The following is a 25,878-nucleotide window of genomic DNA, read 5'->3' on the forward strand; positions in this document are numbered from 1 at the left end:
AAAGCTGGTCTCTTACCCTCACATAGCAACTTCACAGCCACATCACATCTCATCACTTTATCCTGTTTGATTTTTCACAAGCCTCCAGGGCAGGTGCTGCGGACCCTCCACTTTCCAGCAGGCTCGAGAGGAAGTGACTTGTCAAAGACCATTTGGCGAGGACTCTCGGCTTCTAAGTCAGCATCCATTCCCACACACGCCTCCATGCGCCAGGTCACCAGCACCTCTAAAGTCCTAAACTTCCCCTCTACTTCTAAAAAATTCTAAAAACAGATAACCTGTATTCTAGGAAGTGATAAATGTCAATAGCAGGCCCAAGAAGAAATAAAACCGTTCTGCAGCTCTGAGGAAAGTAGGGATCCAAGAGAGAAAAAAAAAAAAAAAGGAAGGAAGGAAAGAGGCAGGGAGGGGAGGAGGGAGGAAGGAAAGGAGGGAGAGAAAAAAGAAGGGAGGGAGAGGAGAGGGAAGGAGTGGGAGGGAGGGGAAAAGAAGGAGAGGGAGGGAGGTGTGAGTGATGAAGGAAAACAGCACATCAACATCGCCTGCTGCTTCGTTCCTGGTAGATATTGGCAAGGCTGGATTTAGCACTGGGGAATGTGGTTTTTTAAAATAAGTCAAATCTTCCTCAAAACTCAAAAAGGACTATTTTTGAACTCTGAAAAAGAACATCAAGTTCTCCTTCCTCTCTCTGCCTTGGCAGGGTTCACTCAGTTCATAATCGTCATTCCGCTAAGGGTGCAGAGAGATAGCGGCACACATCCCCGGCCTCGCCAGCGGCCCACGGCTCAGGCTGGTGCAGGGCAGACGCAGGCACCCTAGGAACAGGTGGGAGAAGCTGGCTCCGGCCCAGGACCGGGCGCAGCTGCATGCCCGCACCCTGCCTCTCCTAGAGCAGGAGCCTACGGGCATGAAAGAGCACCAGACGCTGGGGCAGGGGCTCTGCCCAAGACTGCCTCTGAGAGTCACAGGAGGCAGGGGGTGCCAACTGCCCTTGGGGTTGCCTGGGGTTGGCCCTTCTGAAGGGCGAGTCTCCCTACCCACAATTCCTTCTGGGTCCGTCCCATCTGAAGGGTCCCTAAAGGCAAGCCAGGATCGCATCCCTAACTGAGGAGGGGAGGCACTGATAATGCCAAGTGCTTGCAGGTGACTCCCAGTGCCCCCCCGCAAGCCACAGCCCAAGGCCACACGCCAAGAATTCAGTCCTGTCAGAGGCATCTATTCCCCACCCTGTGGCGATGCTTTTCATGTTGAAATTGACATGCTTCTGCTCTGTCCTCATCACGTCCTGGGCCCGCCAAGGGCCGGTTCTGGATCTGATTCATTCATACGGTAGGAGCTCAATAATGCACGTGACTCCATGAGTGAATGAATGACACACAAACATGAAAACAAAGTGAATACATGAGAGTTCACAGGCCCTGCCTCACCCGTGTCACACCTGAGTCAATGTGCCGCCTGCTGGGGGTCCCGCCTGTTCCCATCATCACCAAGTGCCAAGCCTGTGCAAGTGCATCTGCAAAGCAAGCGGCTCAGCAGGGCCGCCTCCGCCCCCGCTCCCCTGTTCACCTACCCTTCCTCCTCAGGATCAGCTTGTCTCTGGCCTTAGCTCCCCAGCCCCAGCCCAGCCCCCCTCCTGCACCCTGTCCTTTTCCTTTATGACACTCACTCTCACTTGCCACTTCCCACTGGCCTTGGTGTTAGCATAGGCGGCTCTGCGAGGGCAGGTGCCAGGCTGCTTTCTTTTACCAGGGCCGGGTCAGAGCCTGCCACACAGAAGGGAGGCCAGACACATGGCTGCGGAGTGTGTGGATGTGTGACTGGCGGAGGTGAGCCTATGGGAGTGCCCTGCCTGGGAACTGGGGTGTGAAGGCTCCAGGTGATGCTCTCCTTTCCCTACTTTTCTATCTCTAGTGACTCATCCACCTCACAGCTCCATGCACTTCCTCCTTGGGAAGGTCCAGCCACCCCCTACCCTCCCAGCCCTGCCTCCGGTGGGTCAGCCACACCCAGCACTCAGACAAGAAGTCCTGCCCCCCTGCCTCCATCTCTTGCCGCATCTTTGAAATTCTGGCCTCTGGTCCAGCACTAGGAATAGCTGGTCTCTCGGTGGAGCCACCTCTTATGCAGTCCCATGGCTCCACGTGGCCATTGGCCTTACCTGGGGCCTTACCTGAGGCCTTACCTGGGGCCTGCCTTCTATGACCCCCCCCCCCCCCCCCGCCATCCTCTAAACACTGCTGCCTCTGCCTACGCCCCTGCTTCCATCCGCCTCTCCAACACTCCCCTAGTCCCAGGTGTCAGCGCCCTAATGTGGCATCCAGAGCCTTTCCTGCCCTGGCCAGTTTGGCTCAGTGGATAGAGTTTTGGCCTGCGGACCAAAAGGTCCAAAGTTCGATTCTGGTCAAGGGCATGTGCCTTGGTTGCAGGCTCCTCCCCGGCCTGGGCCCTGGTCGGGCTCTTGCAGAAGGCAACCAATATCTCTCACATCGATATTTCTCTCTTTCTTTCCCTGTCTCTTCCACTCTCTAAAAATCAATGGAAAAATATCCTTGGGTGAGGATTAAACAAACAAACAAACAAACAAATAGAGCCATTCTTACTGTGGCCCCATCCTTCCCCAGCCACTCTGGGAGACTTGGCACCCCCTCTCACCCACCGTCTGTGTCCACCATGCCCCCCAACCCTGAGGGCTTTATCCAGGCTGCACCAGTTGGTGATGATGCAAGTGGGCCATCGCACCAAGCCGCCTGGGTTCCAAGCCCACAGGCAAGGCATTTAACCTCACGGTGCCTACTTTCTCCATCTGTAAAATGGGGACATGAGTCTTACTTCACAGGGGTGTTGTAATCAATAAATAAGCAGCAAGGCATTGGAAGCAATTCCCAGCGCACCTGGGACAGAGTTGGAGGTCAGCAAATGTTCAGCCCCTCCTTCCCCAGAGACACTGTCACCTTCAAATGGCTGATACACAATGATAGGCACCCACACTGAGCTAGTGAACACTCGCACTGACTTACAGCTCCCCCTCTCCTTTCCGGACATGGGAAGGTATGGTATCATGAACAGATAATAATAATGATGAGCCACACCAACAAAAGTAAAGACACATAGTTTCAAGAAATCAACACAGAAACTCAGCCCAATATTGCAGTTCTATTTTGGCACAGAAGCTGGCGGTTCTGACCCTGGAGTCATTTGATAATCCCTCTGAGCTGACTAATGAGGAGGGTGATGTCACGGAGGGTGATCGGGGGAGAAGGACCAGGATAAAAACAGCTCCAGGGTGAGTCAGCGTGGAGGTGCTGCACAAGGGTGTCAGCCACCCACCTCCCTGCTGCACAGATGAACTGGGAGTCAAGGGGACCCCCCCCCACCAGGGAAACGGTTCGGTCGAAATATGTGAGCACGATGTGGATCTAATATGACTGGTGTGGTTTTGACAAAACCAAACCTGAACTTCAAACCAAACCAGTTACGTTTTCTGAGTTAAGTGTTCCGTTTCCATCAGGGCCGGATGGGTGCTCACTGCTTCTGTATTTCACAGTGGACTGGAAACCTCTCTCTCTCTCTCTCTCTCTCTCTCTCGGCCCTGACACCCTTCAAGCCACTGCCCTTTGGTCTTTCCCAAATTCCCTGCCTGCTGAGGAAAGGGTGTTTTGGACTCACAGTCTACACACCGGCTTTCTGCATTCGCCACTTGGTCCCTGCAACCTGGCTTTGGCCACCAGCACCCAAGGTCACCCCTCCTGCATGCTGGAGTCTTCCCACTGTCCCGCCCCACATGGTTCCACTGTAGATGACAGCCGCCCCCTTTCCCACTCCCATCCCCTGCAACAAATGCCACCAGCACCTGTGCACCGCTCCCACCAGAAGCCAGAGGATGTGATGAGGCAGGAGACCAAGTCCCCCAGCACTGGTGGCCTCACCTGGCCTCTGGCCTCACATACCTCTGTGTCTCAGGCCAGCCCCAACCCTCCTTCTGTCTCCCTAGCTCTTGCATTAGGTCTGTCCACTGTGATTTGACCTTCAGCTCCCAGCCCATTTGTGGCTAACTGGCCCTCACCTCTCACAGGCTTCTACCCAAGACAGGACACTTGCCTGCAGAGCCCCAGGCCCCACTCCTGTCAAGCCCTCTGCCTGGAGCTTGACAATGCTAATGATGCCCACATGTCTATGCTAATGCTGCCACAAGGGCTGCAGGTGGATCCCTTGCAGAATTCAAGACTTTCATGGACAACTGTTCCCGCCTGGGTGGCCCTCAGGCACTTTGAACTCCAAAGGTCTCAAACTGAACTCAGCATTTCCCCTGAGCTGTGTCCTCTCCCACTGGCATGGGCTGAATTGTGTCCCTCCAAAACCGCAAGGTTCACGTCCTGATCCCCAGGACCTTAGAATTTATAACTGTATTTGGAGATAAGGTCTTTAAGAAGGTGATTAAGTTACAATGAGGCTTTTAGGGTGGGCCCCAATCTAATCCGACTGGTGTCTTCAGAAGAAAAGATTAGGAGACACCCCACACCAGGGGACACAGCATAGAGCAGTGGTTCTCAACCTTCTGGCCCTTTAAATACAGTTCCTCATGTTGTGACCCCCCCAACCATAAAATTATTTTCGTTGCTACTTCATAACTGTAATGTTGCTACTGTTATGAATCGTAATGTAAATATCTAATATGCAGGATGGTCTTAGGCGACCCCTGTGAAAGGGTCGTTCGACCGCCAAAGGGGTCGCGACCCACAGGTTGAGAACCGCTGGCCTAGAGGGACACAGTGAGAGGTGGCTACTGGCAAGCCAATGAGAGAGGGCTCAGAAGAAATCAAACCTGCCGCCACCTTGAGCTTCTGACTCCCAGACCATGAGACAATAAATTTCTGTCGTTGAAGCCACCCAGCCTGGGGCATTTTGTTATGGCAGCTCAAGCAGACTGCTATACCTATGCTCATTAATGGCACCAACAGCTACTTAGTCTCTGGAACTGGCAATCTGGAACCTTCCTTGACTCCTCCTCAACCTCAGCCAGGCAGACTCAACCCCATCTTTCCTCTTCCCTTCCCACTTGTCTGAGTCTCTCCCCGCCTCACCCAACCTCCTGTCATCATCTGGGTGATGGTTAATAGCCCCCAAGTCTGCAGAATCAAAAGACCACCCATCCCCCGGCCAGGGAGCACAGCACAATGCCAGGGAGTGAGGGGCCGGGGGGCGGGGACACACATGCATGCGGACTGTTTGGTGTGGCCAGATCTGACTCTTGGTGGGCTTGCGGGCAGAGACTAGACCGGAGTAAGCAGAGATGCTGGGGTGGTGAAAGGCTCTGAGATCAGGCCACCTGCTGGAGTTTTAGGGGCTATTTGGGAAGATCATGTGGAAATATACAGGAAGAGGGAGAGTGTTGTGCAAATACGAGATGGGGGTTTTCTGAGGGTGCAAAGTGGTAAAATCAGATGGCTTTGCTCCAGCCCTTGTGAACCGCCCAAGCTTGAGACGCCCACAGTCCTCTGTCTGCCCCCCATTCTCTCTTCCCAGGTGGCATGGGCAGGATTTGATGCAGATGGGATTAGGGCCCATGCAACCGCCCGCCCCCCAGGATGCGTCCACATCCCTCTGGGATGGGGTCTCACGGCAACAGCAGATGGTTCCAGAGTGTAATGAGTTTAGGTGGTTCTCTCTCTATTTTCCTCATTTTGGTTTTTGATGATGGACCTCAGTTTTAATATTCTTGGTCTCCTCTAGTCCTTGTTAGAGAGAGAGGCTGTTCACGTTGAAATAAAGCATCCACGGCTCCCTGCAGACGCAGGTCAAGTCCTTCTGGAGGACATGGGAGGGTGTGGAGCGCCTCTCACCTGCGATGTCACAGAGCTCCGCGTCAGAGGCGTTCGCCAAGGCCTCCTCCAGCTCTGGCTCCAGTGTCACACTTTCCAGCACGGGATCCATCGGCTTCTGCTTGGGGACCCAGACCTTTCCTGCAAACACATGAGTGTCCGTTACAGGGAGGGCAAGTGCGGCGGCACCTGGCAGCCTCCAGCAACAGCCCGGGGGGCCCTCCCCGAGCGCTGTGATCCCTTCATGCTGAGAGTCCCTTGAGGTTTCCCCCTCTGGGGACCAGTGCAAACTTCCTCAAGAACAGGAATGGAAGATCTCCCACAAAGAACCTTTCATTTTGAAAAATACACCTTTATAGCTTGGTCAAACTAGACTGTTTGCTATTGAAAACATGGGTCATTAATTTAAATGACCTGTAAGTAGAAAAAAGATTTTTAAAAAAGTCGAATGTTAGTATCTGGGATATCCTAACTAAGGGTTCTGATAGGAGAGAAAAGTTTAGAAACATTTCTAAACAAAATAAAATACACCCAGATTATTAAAAGAGGACTAGGGAGCAAGAAATGTCTCCTTGCCTCATGGGACGTGATATTTTTAAAGTGCCAGACTCAGAACTGAATGAGGAGCAAAGAGGTGCACAAGGATGGTCACTGCAGTGTCCACCCAGAGGGACCGCTGGAGAAATTCTGGGGCATCCATGCGATGGAGTCCCAGCAGTTCTTACAAAGGATGATGGGGCTCTCCACTTACTAAGAAGGAAAATGCTAAGACAAAAGGTGGCAAAAGCCAGTTTACAAAAATAGCATGAATAATTCCATGCATGAAAAATTACATATATATATATATATATATATATATATATATATATATATATATGCAATAGATAGTTACTGATTGTTTCCTATGTGCTAGGCATCTTTCTAGGGGCTAGAGGACTAGCAATGAACAATTTACAATTTAGTGAAAGGAGATAGGTAATAAAGAAGCATGTAAAGCTATTAGAGGATATTATAGGGAAATATAAAGCAGAGGAAATGACTAGTAAGTTCTAGGCTGGGTGTGAGTGAGGGGGCACTGCTCCTTCAGGAAGGTGGTCAGGGTACAGGCCAGGCTGAGGGAACCCCCCCTCCAGGGCACAAATTTCATGCACTGAGCCTCTAGTTTCATCTATAATAGCATCCAAAGGGGGAAAAAATAGTGAGAAATAAATTTAACCAAGGAGGTGAAACACTTGTGCATGGAACACTACAAATCATTGCTGAAAGGAATTAAAAGAAAAAATGAATAAAAAGAATCCCGAGTTCATGGACTGGAAGACCATATTAAAATGACAATAATGTCCAAATAATCTACAGATATAATGAAATTTTATCAAAATTCCAATGGCTTCTTTTTTTTCTTCTTTCAGAAATGAAAACGCCAATCCTCAAATTTATATAAAATTGCTAGAGGCACCAAATAGCCAAAACAATCTCAATAAAGAATGAAGTCGGAGGACTTAGATGTCCTGATTTAAAAACCTACTACAACATAAAGAAAGGTGGCATTGACATGAGGATGAATATAGAAACAATGGATAGAACTAAGAGTCCAGAAATAAACCCATACATAGATCTATGGCAAATTTATTTTAGGGTGCCAAGTCCATTCAGTGAAAAAGGGAATAGTTTCTTCAAGAAGTTGTGATGGCCCTTCTGGTGGCTCAGTGGCTGAGCGTCGACCTATGATCCAGGAGATCATGGTTCTATTCCTGGTCAGGGCACGTGCCTGGGTTGTGGACTCAATCCCCAGTGAGGGGCGTGCAGAAGGCAGCCAATCAATGATTCTCTCTCATTATTGATGTTTCTATCTCTCTCTCCCTTCCTCTCTGAAGTCAATAAAAAAATACTTTTTTAAAAAAGAAGTTGTGCTGGGACAACTGGAGATCCACATGCAAAAGAGTGAAACTGGACCCCTATCTCATAGCATCTATACAAATAAATGGAAGTAAATCAGTGACTTCAACATAATGGCTAAAACTACAAAACTCTTAAAAGAAAACAGACGTAAATCTTCATGACCTTAGATTTGACAATGTATTCTTAGACATGACAATGTATTCTTAGACATAAAAACATAGGTCCATTGGACTTCATAAAAATTTAAAACTTTGCCCGGTTGGTGAGACTCAGCGGTTGAGCATCAACACAGGAACCGAGAGGTCACTGATTCGATTCCCAGTCAGGCATATGCCTGGATTGCAGGCTCAGTTCCCAGTAGGGGGCATGTAGGAGGCAGCTGATCAATGATGTTTCTCTCTCATTGATGTTTCTATTTCTCTATTCTTCTTCTCCCTTCTTCTCTCTCTAAAAATCAACAAAACTAAAAACTTTAAAACTTTTGTGCATTAAAGGATATTATCAAAAAGTGAAAAGATGCCGAAACCGGTTTGGCTCAGTGGATAGAGTGTCGGCCTGCGGACCGAAAGGTCCCCGGTTCAATTCCGGTCAGGGGCATGTACCTTGGTTGCAGGCATATCCCCAGTGGGAGATGTGCAAAAGGCAGCTGATCGATGTTTCTCTCTCATCGATGTTTCTAACTCTCTATCTCTCTCCCTTCCTCTCTGTAAAAAATCAATAAAATATACTTTAAAAAAAAAAGTGAAAAGACAACATTCACAATGGGAGAAAATATTCACAGTCACATATTTGATAGGGTCTAATATGCAGACTATATTAAAGAACTTTAACAACTCAACAAGAACAACAAAACCCAATTTTAAAATGGGCGAAGGATTTTTAGACATTTCTCCAAAGAGTATATACATATGACCAACAACATGTGAAAAGATGCTCAACATCCTTAGTCATTAGGGAAATGCAAGCCGAAATTGCAATGATACCACTTCACACCCATGAGGGTGGCTACAGTAAAAACCAAAAACCAAAATAACAAGGGTTGGCAAGGATGTGGAGAAAGTGGAACCCTTGTATATTGCTGGTGGGAATGTAAAATGGTGAAGTTGCTTTGGAAAAGTTTTCTAGTTCTTCAAAAAACTTTTCCCCCCCCCATATGATCCAATGAAAAAAACAGACAAACAAACACCTGTACACAAATGTTCATAACAGCACTAATCACAGTAGCCAAAAAGTGGAAACCAAAAAGTTCATCACTGGATGGACGGTTAAACAAACTACAGAATATTATTCAGTCATAAAAGGGAATGAATGACTCTCGAAAACAAGACGCTAAGCGAAAGAAGCCAGACACACAAAGTCACACATTATGTGATTTAATTTATGGGAAATATCCAGAATAGATAAATCCATAGAAACAGACTGGTGGTCACCGGGGGCTGGGGGGGGGGGGCGGGGGAGAAAGGGAGTAACTGCCGATGTGGTACTGGGTTTTATTTTGGAGTGAGGAAAGTGTTTTCGATCTACAGAGATGGTGGTTGCACAACATTACGAATGTACTAAATGCCACTGAATCAGTCACTTTAAAATGGTCAATTTTATGTTATGTGACTATTACCTCAATTTAAAAAACCCTGCTCACTTTCACGACTGACTGAGAATAGCCTGAAGCAGGTGAGGATGGAAGCCGGGAGACAGTTAGGAGGCTCCTGCCATAATCCAGGTGAGAGATGAGGGTGACTTGGACCAGGGTGGTAATGGCAGAGGTGGGAAGGGGTAGAAAGTGCAAAGAGAAATGTCCAGAAGAATATTCACTAAAATGGGATCAGTATCTATCTCTCAGTGGAGGAAATTACTTTGAGTTACTTTCATTGTTTAAATTGTTTACAGCAATGGCCAATACACAACAAAATCATCTGGGGGGGCTGGGAGGGGTGTATCCAGAGTTGGATCTGGAAAAGGGCCAAACATACAAAGGAGACAAAGGAGCTAAAATGGAAATCAACTGTGAAAATGATGGATACAGTGCTAGGATGAAACTCAATAAATAGTTAAGACCTATGGTTTCCTAGCTCCTACAGCAGGTGCCTCCCAGAGGTACAAGAAGGATTCCGTCTCCTTCCCTTCCTTCATCTTACTAATTGCATGTGGGTGTGATGACTGGAGCTTCAAGCAACCAGAAGGGCCATGAGGACAAAAACATATTGCAGGGATGAAAGATTAAAAAAGTGGTAAGGGTGGCCCTAGCTGGTTTGGCTCAGTGGATAGAGCGTCAGCCTCCGGACCAAAGGATCCCGAGTTCTATTCCGGTGAAGGCACGTACTTCGGTTGCAGGCTCCTCCCCGGCCTGGGCCCTGGTCAGGGCTCGTGCAGGAGGCAACCAATCGATGTCCTTCTCTCACATTGATATTTCTCTCTGTCTTTCCCTCTCCCACTCTCTCTAAAAATCAATGGAAAAATATCCTTGGGTGAGGATTAAAATAATAATAATAATAATAATAATAATAATAATAATAATAATAAACTGGAAAGGGTGTTGATTCCTACTACTAGGCAAGATGCCTTACTAGCTCTGGACTGCCTAACCCTGCAACTCTTGTAAGTGAAAGAAAATTAAACTCCACCTTGCTTAAGCTCTCTTATTTTACTTTTCCCCCTCGCACAGATAGCCAAACAAATCTAATTCTAAGGAAAATATTCTGCATGGATATTGTATTCTGACCCCTGCCTGAGTCAGCGTGACTGAAGTTCACATTCCTCAGGGTTTTGCACTGATACCACCTCACACCCATGTAAGGCTCCTACCACATTCTGTTGGGTCTTGCGTGCTGGGGTGATGTTTCACCTCAGCCTAGCTAGCTCTAGGCCCAGCGTGGGCGAATGCTCAGCCAGGGCTGGACTGAATGGCCCCGCCTCTGGCTGTTGGAGATGGAAGGTCTTCCCCACACTCTGTTGAGACCCCCACTTATTCAGCCTACAAGGACTCCAACAATCACCAGGAAATACTTTATGGAGATGACACTGATGGTGGGGGTGACAGTGATGATGATGAACCTTTAAAGCTTGTCATTAGGCGGCAATAGAATAAATTCCAGCGACCCTCTTCGGGTCCGCCTGGTTTTTCACGAAAGCAGTCAGGCTCTGGGAGCCGAGAGCACTGTGCCAGGCTCCAGCCAGACTGGCATCCTCTGGGGCGGCAGGACTGGTTGTGTGCCGCCCAGATTCCCTTCCCCACACCATCCCATCCGCAGCTCCTGCCCTGGGAGAGCGATGGGTGCCTGAGCAAGTGGATGCCGGCAAGGACTCGCCAGCCGTCCACCAGGCCTGCTGCCGACCCTCTCACAGCCTCGGTTTCGTTTTTCAAATGTGTGGGTGGGACGCTATTCTAAGGCCATGAAATCCAGAGATTCTATTATCTTTCTCTGCTGTGCTGAAACCACCCTCATGGCACAAGTGCCTTGCTTAAGAACATCTCGTGCCACATTCTCAGCAGGCACACCTAGCCCTTCTGGTCAAGGCCCCCGTCATTCCCACCCCTTGCCCTGCCGCCACCTTCCAGGCCACACAGTCCTCCTTCTGGGGTTCCCTGACCCTCCAAGTTTTCAATAAAATTTGGTCTGAGCTCCAACGCCAGGGTTTGGGATGGCTCAATGTCCTCCCCACCGTGTCGACTCCTGCTGCCCTTTTCATTTTACTATTCATCCAGCAGATACTCCGCAGGGTATTGTGCCAATTCAACAGGGATACAGAGCTAATAGCCACGGAGCTGGACCCGGGGCTCATCTCACTTACATTCTTGGGGGTGGGGAGAATGGAAGAGACTAAACAATTAATTACGCAATTAACCAATTAATTTAAGAAATATATATTGGGTGTCTACTATGTGTAGGGTTTGTTAGATGTGGTTGCAATGAGCCAGACAGATGTGGTCTTTGTACTCATGGGGCTTATATTCTTTTTTAAAAATATATGTTTTTATTAATTTCAGAGAGAGAGAGAGAAACATCCATCAGTTGCCTCCCGTACACACCCTGACTGGGGATCGAACCTGTAACCTTTCAGTGCACAGAATGACGCTCCAACCAACTGAGCCACCAGGCATTATGCATTTATTTAATTTGAACTCATTCATTCATTCACCAACTCTCTACTGAGCCCTACTGTACACCAGGCCCTGCACCGGGTGCTGAGAGTATCATGTGAGCAAAAACAGGTAGAGTCCCTGCCCTCATGGGGCTTACAGGCCAGTGAGAGAGAAAAATGATACAGAGATAATGATAGCGTGGGAATTGCTATGAAGGAGGCCCACAGGCCCCCGAGGTGGAGAATTACCAAGGGGGAGCTGAAGGGACTGCACGTCCTGAACCCAGGAGACAGGAAAGGCTTCCCTGAAAGAGGGATCAGGACAGTGGAGACCGAAAGGGTACTCATAGCTAATACTTGCATAACACTCACTATGGGCTGGGCGCTACATATCTTTCCTCAGTCCTCATAACTGGTAATATTATTTCATCGACCCCATTTACAGACCAAGAAATGAAGGCACAGCAGGTTTAACAGTTTACACAAGCTCACACAGCTAGGAAGTGGTAGTGCCAGGATTATAACCAAATGCACCCTACTCCGGGCTAATTCCAACCATGATGCCTCTGACAGGGCAGGAAGACAGCACAGAGGCAGCCAGCAGGGCCAACATTCCAGGCAGAGGGAAGAGGAATGCCTGCACAGGTGGTGAGGTAGAGAGGTGCTCAGCAGGCCTGTGGGAAGCAGTGAGTTGAGCAAGGGCGAACATGAGGGAAGAGGGCGGTAGAATGGTTTGGAGAACAACAGGAAGCCCTCGAAGGGCTGGGTGGTCAGGACTGCCTCTCTGTTCCTCAGACACTCCTGGAGGCTTGCCGTAGGCTGGGGCAGCGTCACGGAGGAACGGATGGAGGAAGGAGTAATGCAATTGCCAGAGAGAGGAACTTTTGGGAAAGAGCAGGGATGGTTAGGGGAGATAGGGTATCTCTTGTTCTTAGTTTGCACAGAATGGACCTTGTTTAGGTTTCATGTGCTGATATCGTGATTAGCAATTAATTCTATCATTTTCAAAAGTGTCTAGGTTTGTGTAAAAAACTAGTGGCCCGGTGCACAAAATTCGTGCATGGAAGGGGGGTGTTCCCTCAGCCCAGCCTGCACCCTCTCTAATCGGGGACCCCTTAGGAGATGTCCAACTGCCGGTTTAGGCCCGATCCTAAACCAACAGTTGGACATCCCTCTCGCAATCTGGGACCGCTGGCTACTAACCGCTCACCTGCCTGTCTGCCTGATTGCCCCTAACTTCTCTGCCTGCCTGCCTAATTGCCCCTATCTGCTCTCCCCTGCTGGCCTGATCTCGCCCCCAATTGCCCTCCCCTGCCGGCCAATTTGGTTCTGATTGGTCGGTTTCTATACCAGTCAGCATCAAAAGCTCCACCTCCTAGGCAGCCATTGGCTCCTCACAGTTCACCCAGATTTGGTTGGTTTCTGTGCCAGTCAACATCTCCAGGCCTGATCAGAGAGGTGGGGCTGATCAGCAGCCCCCACAGAGGCCCGGAGAGAAACAGAGGTGTGGCTGCTGGGGAAGCCCGGAGAGAAAGAGAGAGGCAACGGCTGATCAACAGCTGCCACGGAGGCTGTGGATCAGACCCTGCCTCTCTCTTCAGGCCTCTCTCCGGGCCTGATCCGCAGCCCCCTTGGTAGTCAGTGCTGAGTCACTAAGCCCGCACCAGTGGCAGTCAGTGCTGCGTTGCCACGACAACCCTGGACTTACTGGACAACTAACTTCCAGTGTTCGGTCAAGCCTTTGGCCACTCATTACAGACCCTGGGTTTTTATATATTAGGATAAGCAGGACATCCCAGTTGAAGGGGATTAAGTGGGGGGGGGGGGGGGGGAGAGTTATACTGGTCTGGTTTAACCGAAAACTTCCCTAAACCTATATCATCAATGCTTTTGGAGTTGAGTTTATGTTTTTTGGCCAGGCAGGGATGTCGGCAAGGAGGCCCAGTCACAATGGGCTCAACACAGGGCCTGGTGTACAGCTGGCAATCAGCGATTCATGGAGAGGGACATATTCATAAGAGCAACAAGCTTCGGTACCTCGCTTTTCCCCTGTGTAGGGGACCAGATCTTCTCGGTCCTTAAACTCCTTTGCTTGCTTTTCCAAGTGATCCAAGAGCTCCTCCCTTTTAAAGGGGCCCGTGGGCGCTTTGGTGGTCTGGTCCTTCTGCCTCAGGCCTGCAGGCAGCAGTGCGTTCTACAGTGGAGGTGGCAGCCCGGGCGACAGAGAGAGGAACAGAGAGAGAGAGAGAAAGAGAGAGAGCGGTCAGCTGCTGAAGGCGTGCATTTCTCCAGAAATTCATCCCTGAACAGTGGGGCTCAAGTCACTCATTTATGTGTAAGGAGTCTGACACCTGGTAGGGACAGGGACATGTCTAAGGTCATGCAACAGGCGCGTGCAGAGCTAGGCTAGGTCTCTTGATCTCCTTGCGTTTCTCAGCCTCTAATGTTTTCTGAAGACGAGAGGGTGAGGCGTCAGCCAACATGGGGCTGAGCACAGAGGGAGGCTCCGAGAGCATCTGTTGAGTGACAAACCTGATTAAGCTGGTGTTTGGATGCAGGAGGATATTTATAGCCGTTGTGTATAAAGCAATCGGGGAGAGAAGAAGGCCAAGGGGTGTGAGTTAGGGCCCTGGATGCAGAGTCAGGCAGGAAGAGGCAGACCCCAAAAAACAATCGGTAAAGGCTCAGCAGGCAGTGAGGTGGGAGAGGTTGGCACAGCAGGCGAGGCGGGCCAGGTGGGGGAGGTGAGCTTTCAGGCTGCAGCCCCAGAAGGCCCGACCAGCTCCTTCTCCCTTTCTGACAGTCAGTGCTCATGCAATGCTGGCTGTTAAATATTTTGAACGTCGCCCCTGGAGATGGGTCTCTGAAGAAAGATAGCATCAACCAATCATTGTCGTGTCTCCTTCCAACGTGGGCAGGCTTCCAGGTGTGGGCTTCCTATTAAAGCAGATTCCTAAGTAGTGTGGGCTTGGCTTCCCTTTAACGCAGCCCCCAATACCTCAGGCATTCAAAGTTTTTTTTTTTTTAAATTTTATACTTGCAAAGATGCTTAGGTTGTCTGATGCATGTACCCATCCTTCAAGGGGAAACTGAGGCTCAGAATAAGGAAAGATTTGCCCAAGGAGTTTCAGGGACAGGTCTGCTTTAGATTTGGGGGGGGGGGGAGGGGGGCAATCTTCAGTTCTAATCATTGCTCTCTCCCCCTTTCACTCGAAGAGGTGGTGGAGGATACCTGGAAGGCAGATGTGAGCAGAATCGCACCTCACTTCCTGCCACACCCCAACGTGGCCTGACCGGACAGCCATTTCATCTCCGATCTTTGTACATCAAAATGCATATCTTCAGTCACTCACCCACACCAAGGCTCCTTTCCCGAAACCCCTCTGAGAGGGGAGTGATATCAGGTATGTGGAGACAGCTATGTGCACACAGAGGGATAAAGCCTGGGAGGGAAATACTACTGTTTAACTGCAGCCTATATGTTTTACAAGATGTTTCGCGGCTGTTAAACCCCACAGTGCTATTCCGGTAAGAACAGTGCCTGTGAGATCAGGGCACCGGAGTGGCCCCGACTCTGGAAGACTGAAGGTGAGCAGGTCTAGCTCAGTGCTGGGCATGTATGGGGGCTCGAGGCGTGGTGCTGGTGTACATGCAAGTGGATTTAAGCCACAAGTCAGAAGAGACATTTGGGAGTTGGAGCATGTTGTGAGTAGATGGCCAGTAGGTAGAAAATGAGCCTTGACAGATTAGGGTGACTATTAAGAACCTAAGAGATGTCACAGACATCCCAGTTTTCCCTAAGCAGCAGTCCTCAGACAGTGTCCGCTGTGATATGCGGGATGGGTGATGGTCACAGGTGAGCCACACATCTGCGGGCATGCCCAAGGTGAGATGGCTCTCCTGTGGCTAGCTAGCTGTGTGGTCCATTCCTTCTCCCCCATGGCAGGGCACTGACTGTGACTTAACTGAGGGAGAGAACAACCTAACTGTCTCTCTGTGACTACCCACAATGAGTAACCAAATGCTCTGTGACATGCCTGGACCCCCTCAAGCTCACGCCCTGACTTGGAGTAGTGATGACGCATATGGTCCTGGGCCAGTTGCATCTCATTGTGCCTCAGTGTCTATGGCTGTAATACATGAATGTTAGTCACTCAGGGTTGTTGAGGAAATTAAATTAGATAATGCAGGATCAGTGCTTAGCCCAGTGCCAAGCACTCACAACTATTTCTTATAACTATTGTTCTATAATCAGATAAAATACATTTTAGCAGGAGACTTGGTACCCACATATGCATGTTGAACAGGGAAAGAATTGTCAAATATATCTTAAGATTCAAAAATGAAAACACACAAGTACAAAATAAATTAAGCAACAAAAACAAGTGTTTTCCCAATGATCCTCATAGATTTTTGTCTGTAAAGGATTGTGGTGGCAGTTAAGATTCCGGGACACATTCTGGCCTCTGAAAGGTCAGTATTGTGATAGCAGAAAACCATGAGGTTGTAAATGAGAGGAAAAGGGTTTGCAAACTCACATCTCTTCTCAAATATATCTAAGAGGGGCCACTGATTTAGTTAAAGCGGGGTTTTCAATCGTGGCACAATTGCTATTTGGGGCTGGGTGATTCCTTGTGTTGGGGGCTGTTCTATGCCCTGGAGACTGTTTAGCAGCATCTCTGTCCAGTAGATGACAGTACCATCCTCCTCCCGACATTGTAACAAACAAAAATGTCTCCAAATACCACCAGATGTCCTCTGGGGAGCAGAATCACTCCCGATTGAAAACCATTGTGTTAAATTGAAGCCCATATCATTGTAAGAGGAAAATAGACATGTTTTTAATATTTTTAAAAATATTATTTATATAGCATGTTAAAATATGGCTTTATTTATTTAAATCTTTACTGAAAGAAGTTGATTTTTTAAAAGAAACAAGAATGTCAAAGGCCTTTTCTAACAATTCTTAGCTTATAGAATTCTTAAAGTAATTACTGAGACTATCAGCCTTGTTAGGAATTAATTTTTTCCATTAAATGATATGTTTAATGAAACATGACATGATTTTCAATTAAAATCAGAGACAGCTGCATATTTTAAAGTCCTGATTATTTCTCATTTTAATTTATTTTCAAAAATGGCATGTGACCTCACATGATATAACAAAAATTAACTCAAAATGGATCAAAGACCTAAATATAAGAGCTAAGACTATAAAAGTTTTAGAAGAAAACATAGGCATAAATCTCTGTGACCCTGGGTTAAGCAATGGTTCCTTAGATATGCCACTAAAACAATAAACATCAGAAGAAAAGTAGATAAATTAGACATTCTCAACATTAAAATGCTTGTGCTTTAATGGACACTGTCAAGAGAGTGAAAAAGACAACCCACAGACGGGAGAAAAACTGCAAATCACATATCTAACAGAAGTCTGGCATCCAGAATACACAAAGATCTCTCACAACTCAAAACATAAGACACATAACCCAATTTAAAAATGGGCAAAGGATCTGAATAGACATTTCTCCAATGAAGACATAAAAATGGCCAATAAGCACATGAGAAGATGCTCAACATCATGAGTCACCAGCGAAACGAACATCAAACACAGAAAGAGATACTACTTCATACCCACTAGGGTAGCTCTAATAAAAAAGACAGATAACAAATGTTGGCAAGAATGTGGGGAAATCAGAACCTTCATTCACTGCTAACGGGAATGTAAAATGGTGCAGCCTCATTGGAAAACAGTCTGGCAGTTTCTCAAAAGCTTAAACATGCAGTTATCATCTGATGCAGCAATTCCACTCCTAGGCATATGCCCAAGAAAAACGAAAGCATATGTCTATGCAAAAACTTCTTCAGTTCATAGCAGCGTTATTCATAACAGCCAAAAAGTAGGAACAACTCACAGGTCCATCAAACAATAAATGGATAAATAAGTGTGGTATCCATGCAACAGAATACTAGTTGGCAATAAACAGAAATGAAGTACTGATACCTGTTACAACATAGAGCAGCGGTTCTCAACCTGTGGGTCGCGACCCCTTTGGGGGTCGAACGACCCTTTCACAGGGGTCGCCTAAGACCATCGGAAAACACATCTACAATTACATATTGTTTTTGTGATTAATCACTATGCTTTAATTATGTTCAATTTGTAACAATGAAATTGGGGGTCACCACAACATGAGGAACTGTATTAAAGGGTCGCGGCATTAGGAAAGTTGAGAACCACTGACATAGAGGAAACCTTGAAAACATTGTGCTAAGTGAAAGAAGCCAGTCACAAAGGACTACAGTGTCTGATTCCATTTATATGACATGTCCAGAATAGTCACATCTATAGAGACAGAAAGTAGGTAGCAGATACCTAGAGCAGGGGAGGTTGAGGGAAAACAGGGAGTCATGGCTAGTGGGTATGGGTCTTTTTCTTAAGGTGGTGAAAATGTTCTAAAATTCATTGTGATGGTTGTATGACTATACTAAAAATAATGAGCTTTCTTTAAATGGGTGAATTTTATGGCATATAAATTATATTTTTTAAAAAGTAAAATTGGCATATGTTATCTAAAAAAAAAAGTTAGTGCAATAACTAAACTAAGTGGCTGAGGACTGCTGAGGGCAAAGGCTCTGTGTGTGCCAGTGGCCAACAGTGGTGCAGGGACTGGCCGGGGGAGAGCTGGTCAAGTGATAAAGTGGTGTCCTGTTTTATGACCAGATGTGCCTTAATATGTGAATTTTCTGTTGAGGAGTTAAATGGGTAAGAAAATACTGCCTTGGGTTTGTCATAACGATTAGAACCTAAAACGGACTCTCAGACCCAGGCATCCAACAGGTGGGGAGAGGGTTCCCCCAACCACGGGAGCTCTGACCAGCAGAGCATTTGGTGGACGTGTTTGCGTAGAAATGTATATTCCTTCCTTTATTCCTTCTCACTCAACAAACATCCGGGGAGTGAGTATTGTGTGTCAGGGCTGTGTGCTAACAGGTAAGGCCAGGACCCCACAAAGCGCTCTCTAATTGGGATTAACCAGGGGGATGGGAGGTAAATGGAGGAAGTTAAGTAAAAGAGAGAAAAGTCTCAATGACAGCATGTGTGGAAAGCAAGGTATTGCTTTAGGCTTTATGGTTAATCAAGACCCTAAAGGTGGGGAGGAGTCTGCTTTACTGAATAGCAAAGAATAGTCTATAACTAGCCTCCACGTTGCCTGTAAAGGTTGTATACGTCTATGGTGCCTGCGGGTAATTGGAACGATCTAACTTAAAGGAATTTAAGTCCATGTCTCCTAATCTTAAAATGTGCACAGAGTGAATTTGTTGGGCACATGCTTTCTTTATAGTTAGTTAAAGGCAAGTATCAGTCTGGCTCCTTCAGGACAGTCGTCAGCTGTCATTAGGGGACTCTGTATTCATATGCACACGTCACACGTACATCTTCAGTCCAATGGGTGAGATTGGCTTTGGGAGAAAGCTCCGGTACATAGGACACTAGCATGTGTTCATGTCCTTACATACAACTGCAAATTTACTCACGTGAGAAAGGCAGTGACTAAGGCCTGGATGATTTTATCATTTCCGGAGAGGAAAGTTAGTGTTGGTTTTAAGGAGGAGGAATTTCTATATGCTCTCTGATCTTAGCCTAAAGTCATAGCTGCTAGATACTCAGAGTGGTGGAGACTGGGCTACACTGGGGCTTTTGATGCCCCAGCAATGTATTTCCATGTTGAACGTGGGTGATGCCGGCCGGCATGTCTCAGTGTTGAGCGTTGACCTATGAACCAGGAGGTCACGGTTTGATTCCCAATCAGGGCATATGCCCCGGTTGTGAGCTTGATCCCCAGTTGGGGGCATGCAGGAGGCAGACGATCAATGATTTTCTCTCACCATTGATGTTTCTATCTCTGTCCCCCTCTCCTTTCTTCTCTGAAATCAATAAAAATATATCTTAAAAAAGAATGTAAGTGATGTTATTAGATGAACTCTTTATGTGAAATCTCTTGATTTTAAGATTGACACATGATCCAAATATTTTCAAAACAATGTTCAGGCCAAATAAAACACATCTGTAGACCAGTAAAACACATCTGTAGACCAGACTCACTCCACTCTGCCACATCTGGTCTAATGTTCCTATCAGAGTAAAATTCTATGTAGAGACAGTCAAGATATTCATTCATTTATTCCATAAATATTTGGGGAGTGTCTTGCCCATATCAGGCTTGCTCTAGAGGAAGAAAGGGGTATATACGTGGGTTTTTATAGTAGAGTTTTTAATGTTAAAAACACACTAAAAGTTTAATATGTTCTTGGAAATAATACTAGGGGGGAAATCAGGCAATCTCTTCTTGTAGCGCCTTACTCATGTATTTTTAAATGGTCACTTCCTTTTCAATGTCGTAAAATTAAAACTGGGATGTGCAGCTTGACAGCTTAACATCTTGGTCTAATTTTCCCAGCCACACTCTGGAGCCCAGTTGTCCAAAGGATGATGGAAACTTTGATCAATCCTCAACTGTGCTGTTAGCAGTTCTAACACCCTACCAACAGGTGCCAGTGAGGCCAAATATCAAGTATCTGCATCGTTATCATGTTATCATGGCTATAGATAGTTAGGGCTACGTGAGAAGCGTGCCGGCTAGAACCATTGAGGGCTTGTTCAGATATGTACACATGCATAATATGTGCACACACAGGCAACACACATACACATGCGCGCACACACACAACTTACTAAAAGAAGCACTGACTTCTGGCAGCTCAGAGCTGCAAAGCCCTTAGAGGGCCTCTGGGCTAATTCTTTTATTTTTCAGTTGGGGAAACCAAGGCATAGAAAATTAAAGCCACTCGCCCAAAGTCACACAGCTTGATAGCCACACAGCCAGGACGCCTGAGCTTGTGTAGAAACCACACTGTATGTAAATAGCATGCCCAAGGATCAGTACGCATGGTTCAGGCGGGTGGCTAATCATATGTAAAATGTCCCCCCCAACCTTCACAGTGACAGATTTATCACCTTCCCCAATTAAACAGCTATGCCTAAGAGCAAGGGGATGGAAAATGTGCCCCTGGGTCTGGGCTCCAGGAGTCCTGGGTTTCTGTCCTGCGACTGAGCCAGACACAACCCCTTAGAAGAGGATGGACCATGCGCTACAACCTCACTGGCAACTGGGAGCAGCCATGAGCCAGGAGGGGCAGGGCCTTGCCTGAAATCACACACTGGACTGAGAGCCAGGGCTCTTGACTTGCAGGCCACAGCAAACTTTCCATCCCAAGCCTGCTTCCTCTGGGAACAGATCCTGGAAACAGGTGTGGCCCCACGTGAGAACCAGGCTCGTCTCCCAGCTAAGGGAGCCAGCGCTCCCCTCCTATCAATCTAGTCTCACTTTACAGGCAAAGAAACTGAGGCCCAGAGGCATGGAGGTACTGTCCTGGGGTGAGAGAAACCCAGGAGGTTTAACTTCCCAGAATTCCCATGACTCCTCTCCCCATCCTACTTCAAACCAGTTCAGCATGCCCCTACCCGACGCCCCACCCCTCCACCACCGCAGCCAGGCCGAACATTTTACAGAAGTCAGTCAACCACTTACCTTTTATAAGGTATCTGACTGCCTTCCCCCCTCCCCCCGCCATTTGTTTTTTCAAATGGTCTGGAGGACTTTTATTTTCCAGTTATCTGCCTGGTGTGCTTCCCTTGTGTGAAATGCAGCCCTCTAGTCCCTCAGGCCCCATCCAGATAAAGAGCACTCAGCCCCTGCATTGCCACCCAGCAGCCCCCAGATCCCAGTAGAAATCATTCGGTGGCTTCAGCAGATTTATTGTCACATATGGCGGACTCCACCTGACAGCCTGGAGGGGCAGAGGGGCCGCACCAGTCACGCCCCGGACACAGAGGGGACAAGCAAGGTGCAAACCTCTAAGAGGCCCTCTCTGCAAACATATGCCCCGCCCCAACAGACACACTCTGGGCATCTTCCCTTTTTCTCCAGAAAGATCCAGGCCTTTGGCTCAACCATCATGACCTCGCTACAGGACGGGTGAAGCTCAGTAACTGCTATTTCCCACAGTCAACTTTCTACGGCATTGGTGCTGACTTCCAAAGGCATCCTTGTGGCCCAAGCCCAGGAATTGTTGATGGTGGGATGTACTGGTCATAACAACACACTCTGACTCTCTGGCATGCATGGCACAAGGTGGGGCCAAACCTTCCCTCCCTGGCGTTCTCCTGACTCCCCTTTTCGGCACATTCCCTGCTGTGCCGGCACTGGGCATCCTGAGACAATGAATGTGTGATCCTGCTCCATAGGGGCTCACAGCGAGAGGAAGACACCCACATGTGAGCAGTTTACTCTGCCCCTCTCCACCCGCAGGCTTCTTGGAGGAGCGGATACCTGAGCTGTGCCTCAGGGGACCGGGTAAGAACCAGCAAGATGAAGAGGAGAGAGGAAAGTGGTGCTACGGTGGGATAGAGAGCCCAGAAGGGGTTTTGTGGAGAGAAGGGGTTTTGTGGGAGGAGGGAGAGTTTTATATAAGAGGCTCGATCATTGGGTATTTGTTGGGGTTGAGAAATGACTGGAAGAAGCTTTACTGTCAAGCAAGCATCCCAATCCCAGTGCAGGTCTAGGGTCTAGGGCAGTGGTCGGCAAACTCATTAGTCAACAGAGCCAAATATCAACAGTACAACGATTGAAATTTCTTTTGAGAGCCAAATTTTTTAAACTTAAACTATATAGGTCGGTACATTGTTATTAACTTAATAGGGTACTCCTAAGCTGGCCTTTGCTAAAAACGTCCTCAATCTGACTGAGGTACGTTCGCTGAGGTCGACCCCTTCCAACTCTCCCATCCACACTCGTCTTGTATACTTGTTTCAGATAGAGGAGTGTGGATGGGAGAGTTGGAAAGGGTCGACCTCAGCGAACATACCTCAAAACAATGTACCTCCCCCGCGCCGTGTCTCCCGTCGCCCGACCGACCGACACCCCCCACTTCTTCTAATGCTACTTCTTCAAAATAGACTCGCCCAGGCCGAAAACCAACTTCTGTGCATGGGCCACGAAGTTTCAATCGCGCTGTATGTGCGCGCCCGCATGTGGTATTTTGTGGAAGAGCCACACTCAAGGGGACAAAGAGCCGCATGTGGCTCACGAGCTGCAGTTTGCCGACCACTCACTTATGGGATCATGACCAAATTCATCAGCCAGGCACGGCGAGCTCTTTATGGTTTGACTCCAAACTACTTCAGCCTCCTGATTTGTTCCTGGCTTCAAGTGTGCTATGTTTCAGCCACTGCGGGCTACTCCGCATTCCACAGTCACGCCCTGCACTCTACACTGCCATGCGTTGCTTGGGCTGTGCCCTCTGTCTGGAATTCCATCCCTCCTCCCCTGCATTCATCTTTCAAAACCCTCCCTTTGGGCACCCTGTTCAGTCTTTGCAGTGCTTCTCACATTGATCTGGCAATTCTTTCCAAACTCCCCTCGGCATGTAGCCAGGTCTTCTATAATGCTCATCCTACTTTGTGTTGGAGCACATTTATACCATATCTCTCTCCCTGAGGAGACTGGGTGCCCCTCAAAGGCCAGCTGGAATGCATCTTAGTCTTCTCTGAATCCCCAGCGCCAAACACTGGGCATCCATTTCCAGCTGGGAAAAGGATGGTATTACTTGGACACCCTTCAGGTCAACATTACACCTGCTGCCTCAGCTGTTTGCCAGGTCACCCAACTGCTGCCCCAAGCAGGTTTGGAAGAAGGAACACATTAGGAAAGGTATCAGGGTAGGGTGTCCAAATGGGACCAGAGTTCACTAATGGGGGTTTGGGGAAATGCCAAGCTAGAGAGTAAGACCTTTGTAATGTTTTCTTTGGGGGTCTGGATTTAATTAAACCCCTACTGACTCCTCTCACTCCTCCTCAGAGCTTTTGGCAAAGCAGAACATCAGGCCACAAAACTGCAAACCCAAATGGTCTGTAATAGCATGTCTCTCCTATTTCAGTAATAAAAGCACTCCATTCTTTTAACCGAGCACACGGGCACTCAGATTAAAAACTACATTTCCAAGGCTCCCTTGCAGCTAAGTTGAACCATGCATGAAACTAAGTTCCTGTCAAAGATATGAGAAGTGCCCAGTGGCAATGCCCATTAACCTCCCTTAAAACAGGCACTTGAATAATGGCTTTTCTCCTTTCCTTTTCTTTTTGCCCTGTTCCTCTATTGCAATGCCTGGAATGCAGTGGTCACGGGAGGCCTACAGTCCAATCGAATGCCCAAATGTGGTTTGTTTGGTCTATGTGTTTGAATGAGCTGCCAACATTTTAAAATAGGAAACTTGTACCTAAAAATTCAGATTTCCAGTATCTCTTGAAAATCAGATGTCAACAATTGGTGAAACGGAGTATTCAGTGTCCTTTCGTCAAACACAAACTCCCGTTTGCCTCGGTCCCCACCACTCCCTGTTGTCTCTGACAGAGAGACTAAGAAGCAGTGGCCATTTTCCACTGGCTTTGTTGTTGCTTTTCTTCCTGGAAGGTTACGTCAAAACTTTCTTAGGTACACCTCTCTTTCAGGAGTGGAAAAGTAAAAGATGACCCAAGCTGGTCCATCTTCCTTCCTTCAGGTTTATTATCTCCCAGATGTTGTGGGTATTTGGTTTGCTGTCCCTCAAGTAGAAGGTGCTCACTAGAGTGGGAGAGATGGGGAAGAAACAGTAGGGGTGGGTTTATACCTTAGCTATAGTGATGGTTTATCTTTTTAAGGGTGATTTGAATCAAATAAGACAAAAAAAATTTGTATTTGTTAAATTTGGATGATGGAAATAAAGGTATATTCTGTACCCTCCTATATATTTAGAATGTTTCCTATTAAAAATGTCAAAAACGAAAAGGAAATGGCAGGGCATCCTCTGTGGCAGGTGCTATGCTGGGGGCTTGGAGGGGCTGGTGTCGGGAAGGCTTTGCAAGGGAGGGGCGCGTGGTTCAGCCTGGAAAAATGAAAGGATTCCATCTCGACTGAAGGGTTCCAGGTCCAAGAAGTCCCCCAGCAAGCGGCAGCAGAGAGGAGGGGAATGGAGGGAAAAGGAGGGCATTCTGGGAGGTCGGAGAGGGGTGAGGGGGAGGTGGTCATGGGGTCAGAAGACAGAGGCAGGGTGGGGACGCACTGACACCTGGCTCCACTCACCCTCACTGCTCACCCCCGCCCAGTCCCCGCCACCCCAGGCCCATCCTTGGCTCTGTGAACAGCCCGCAGTGTTTCTAAGGATATGCGCCTATTTTTAGAACAGAGATTTATTTCTTTCTATTTCAACTGTTTACTTCTGTCCCAGGCTTGTGAATCTGCCGGTTTGTGTTACAAGGGAGTTTGGCCTGTGGACCAAACTTGGCGGCTTCCTTCGTGGCCAAGAGGGCCCTCGGCTCACAGGTCACGATTCGGGGCATCATGGGGAGGATGCCAGTATGTTGTGGAGTCTGGTGGAGAGCCCTGTGGTGGTGCAGGAAGTCCCTGGCTCTCATCTCGGCTCAGGGCTGACGCGTTGTGTGACCTTGAACAAGTCCTTTCCCCTCTGTGGGCTTCAGGGTTGTTGTTGTTTTGAGTTTTCATCACTGAAATGGTCATGATAATACTTACCTCATAGGACTGGTATGAGTTGGAGGGGATCCATGAAACATGGATGACACATGTCCAAGAGGGACTCCTGAACTCAGGGTTTCTTTGCTCACTGTATGTATGTATACGCTGGGTTGGGGAAGGGAGGGTGAGATGGTCCCTACGTGTGTTTCTAGCTCTGAGATTCTGCAGTTCTAGGTTTTCTCCTCCATCATTTCTTCCTACAGTTTACGGCCCCTTTTCTCTGAACTCTTGATACATCATGGGCTAAGGAGGGCAGGGCTGCTGAAGGTGGTCTCTCACTGACTAGCTGTGTGATTCTGGGCATCCGCTTCCTTATCTTAGAATGGTGTTGACCCCAACCTGTGAGGCTCAATCTCATGGGATCCTTGCAGAAGTTTTATGTGACGGTTCCCACAGCACACTGAGTGCCGCACCTGGCATGCCAGACGGCCTCACGAGAGAACATAGTC

The 25,878-nt window shown here is 48.0% G+C and overlaps 1 protein-coding gene across 14 annotated transcripts in view; it reads right to left on the reverse strand.

The window, feature by feature from the left end:
* Positions 1 to 25,878, reverse strand: part of TMOD1 (tropomodulin 1) — a 91,485-nt gene that overhangs the window by 41,604 nt on the left and 24,003 nt on the right. For all 14 annotated transcript variants that reach the window (XM_036330285.1, XM_036330288.1, XM_036330282.1 and 11 more), the window contains 2 exons: positions 13,836 to 13,992; positions 5,841 to 5,960 (listed from right to left, as the gene is read on the reverse strand). In XM_036330285.1, the coding sequence (XP_036186178.1) occupies positions 5,841 to 5,960; positions 13,836 to 13,992 (277 nt within the window). The remainder of the gene's footprint in view (positions 1 to 5,840; positions 5,961 to 13,835; positions 13,993 to 25,878) is intronic.

The sequence above is a fragment of the Myotis myotis genome, unplaced genomic scaffold (assembly GCF_014108235.1).
Source record: "Myotis myotis isolate mMyoMyo1 unplaced genomic scaffold, mMyoMyo1.p scaffold_m19_p_12, whole genome shotgun sequence".
Taxonomy (NCBI): Eukaryota; Metazoa; Chordata; class Mammalia; order Chiroptera; family Vespertilionidae; genus Myotis; species Myotis myotis.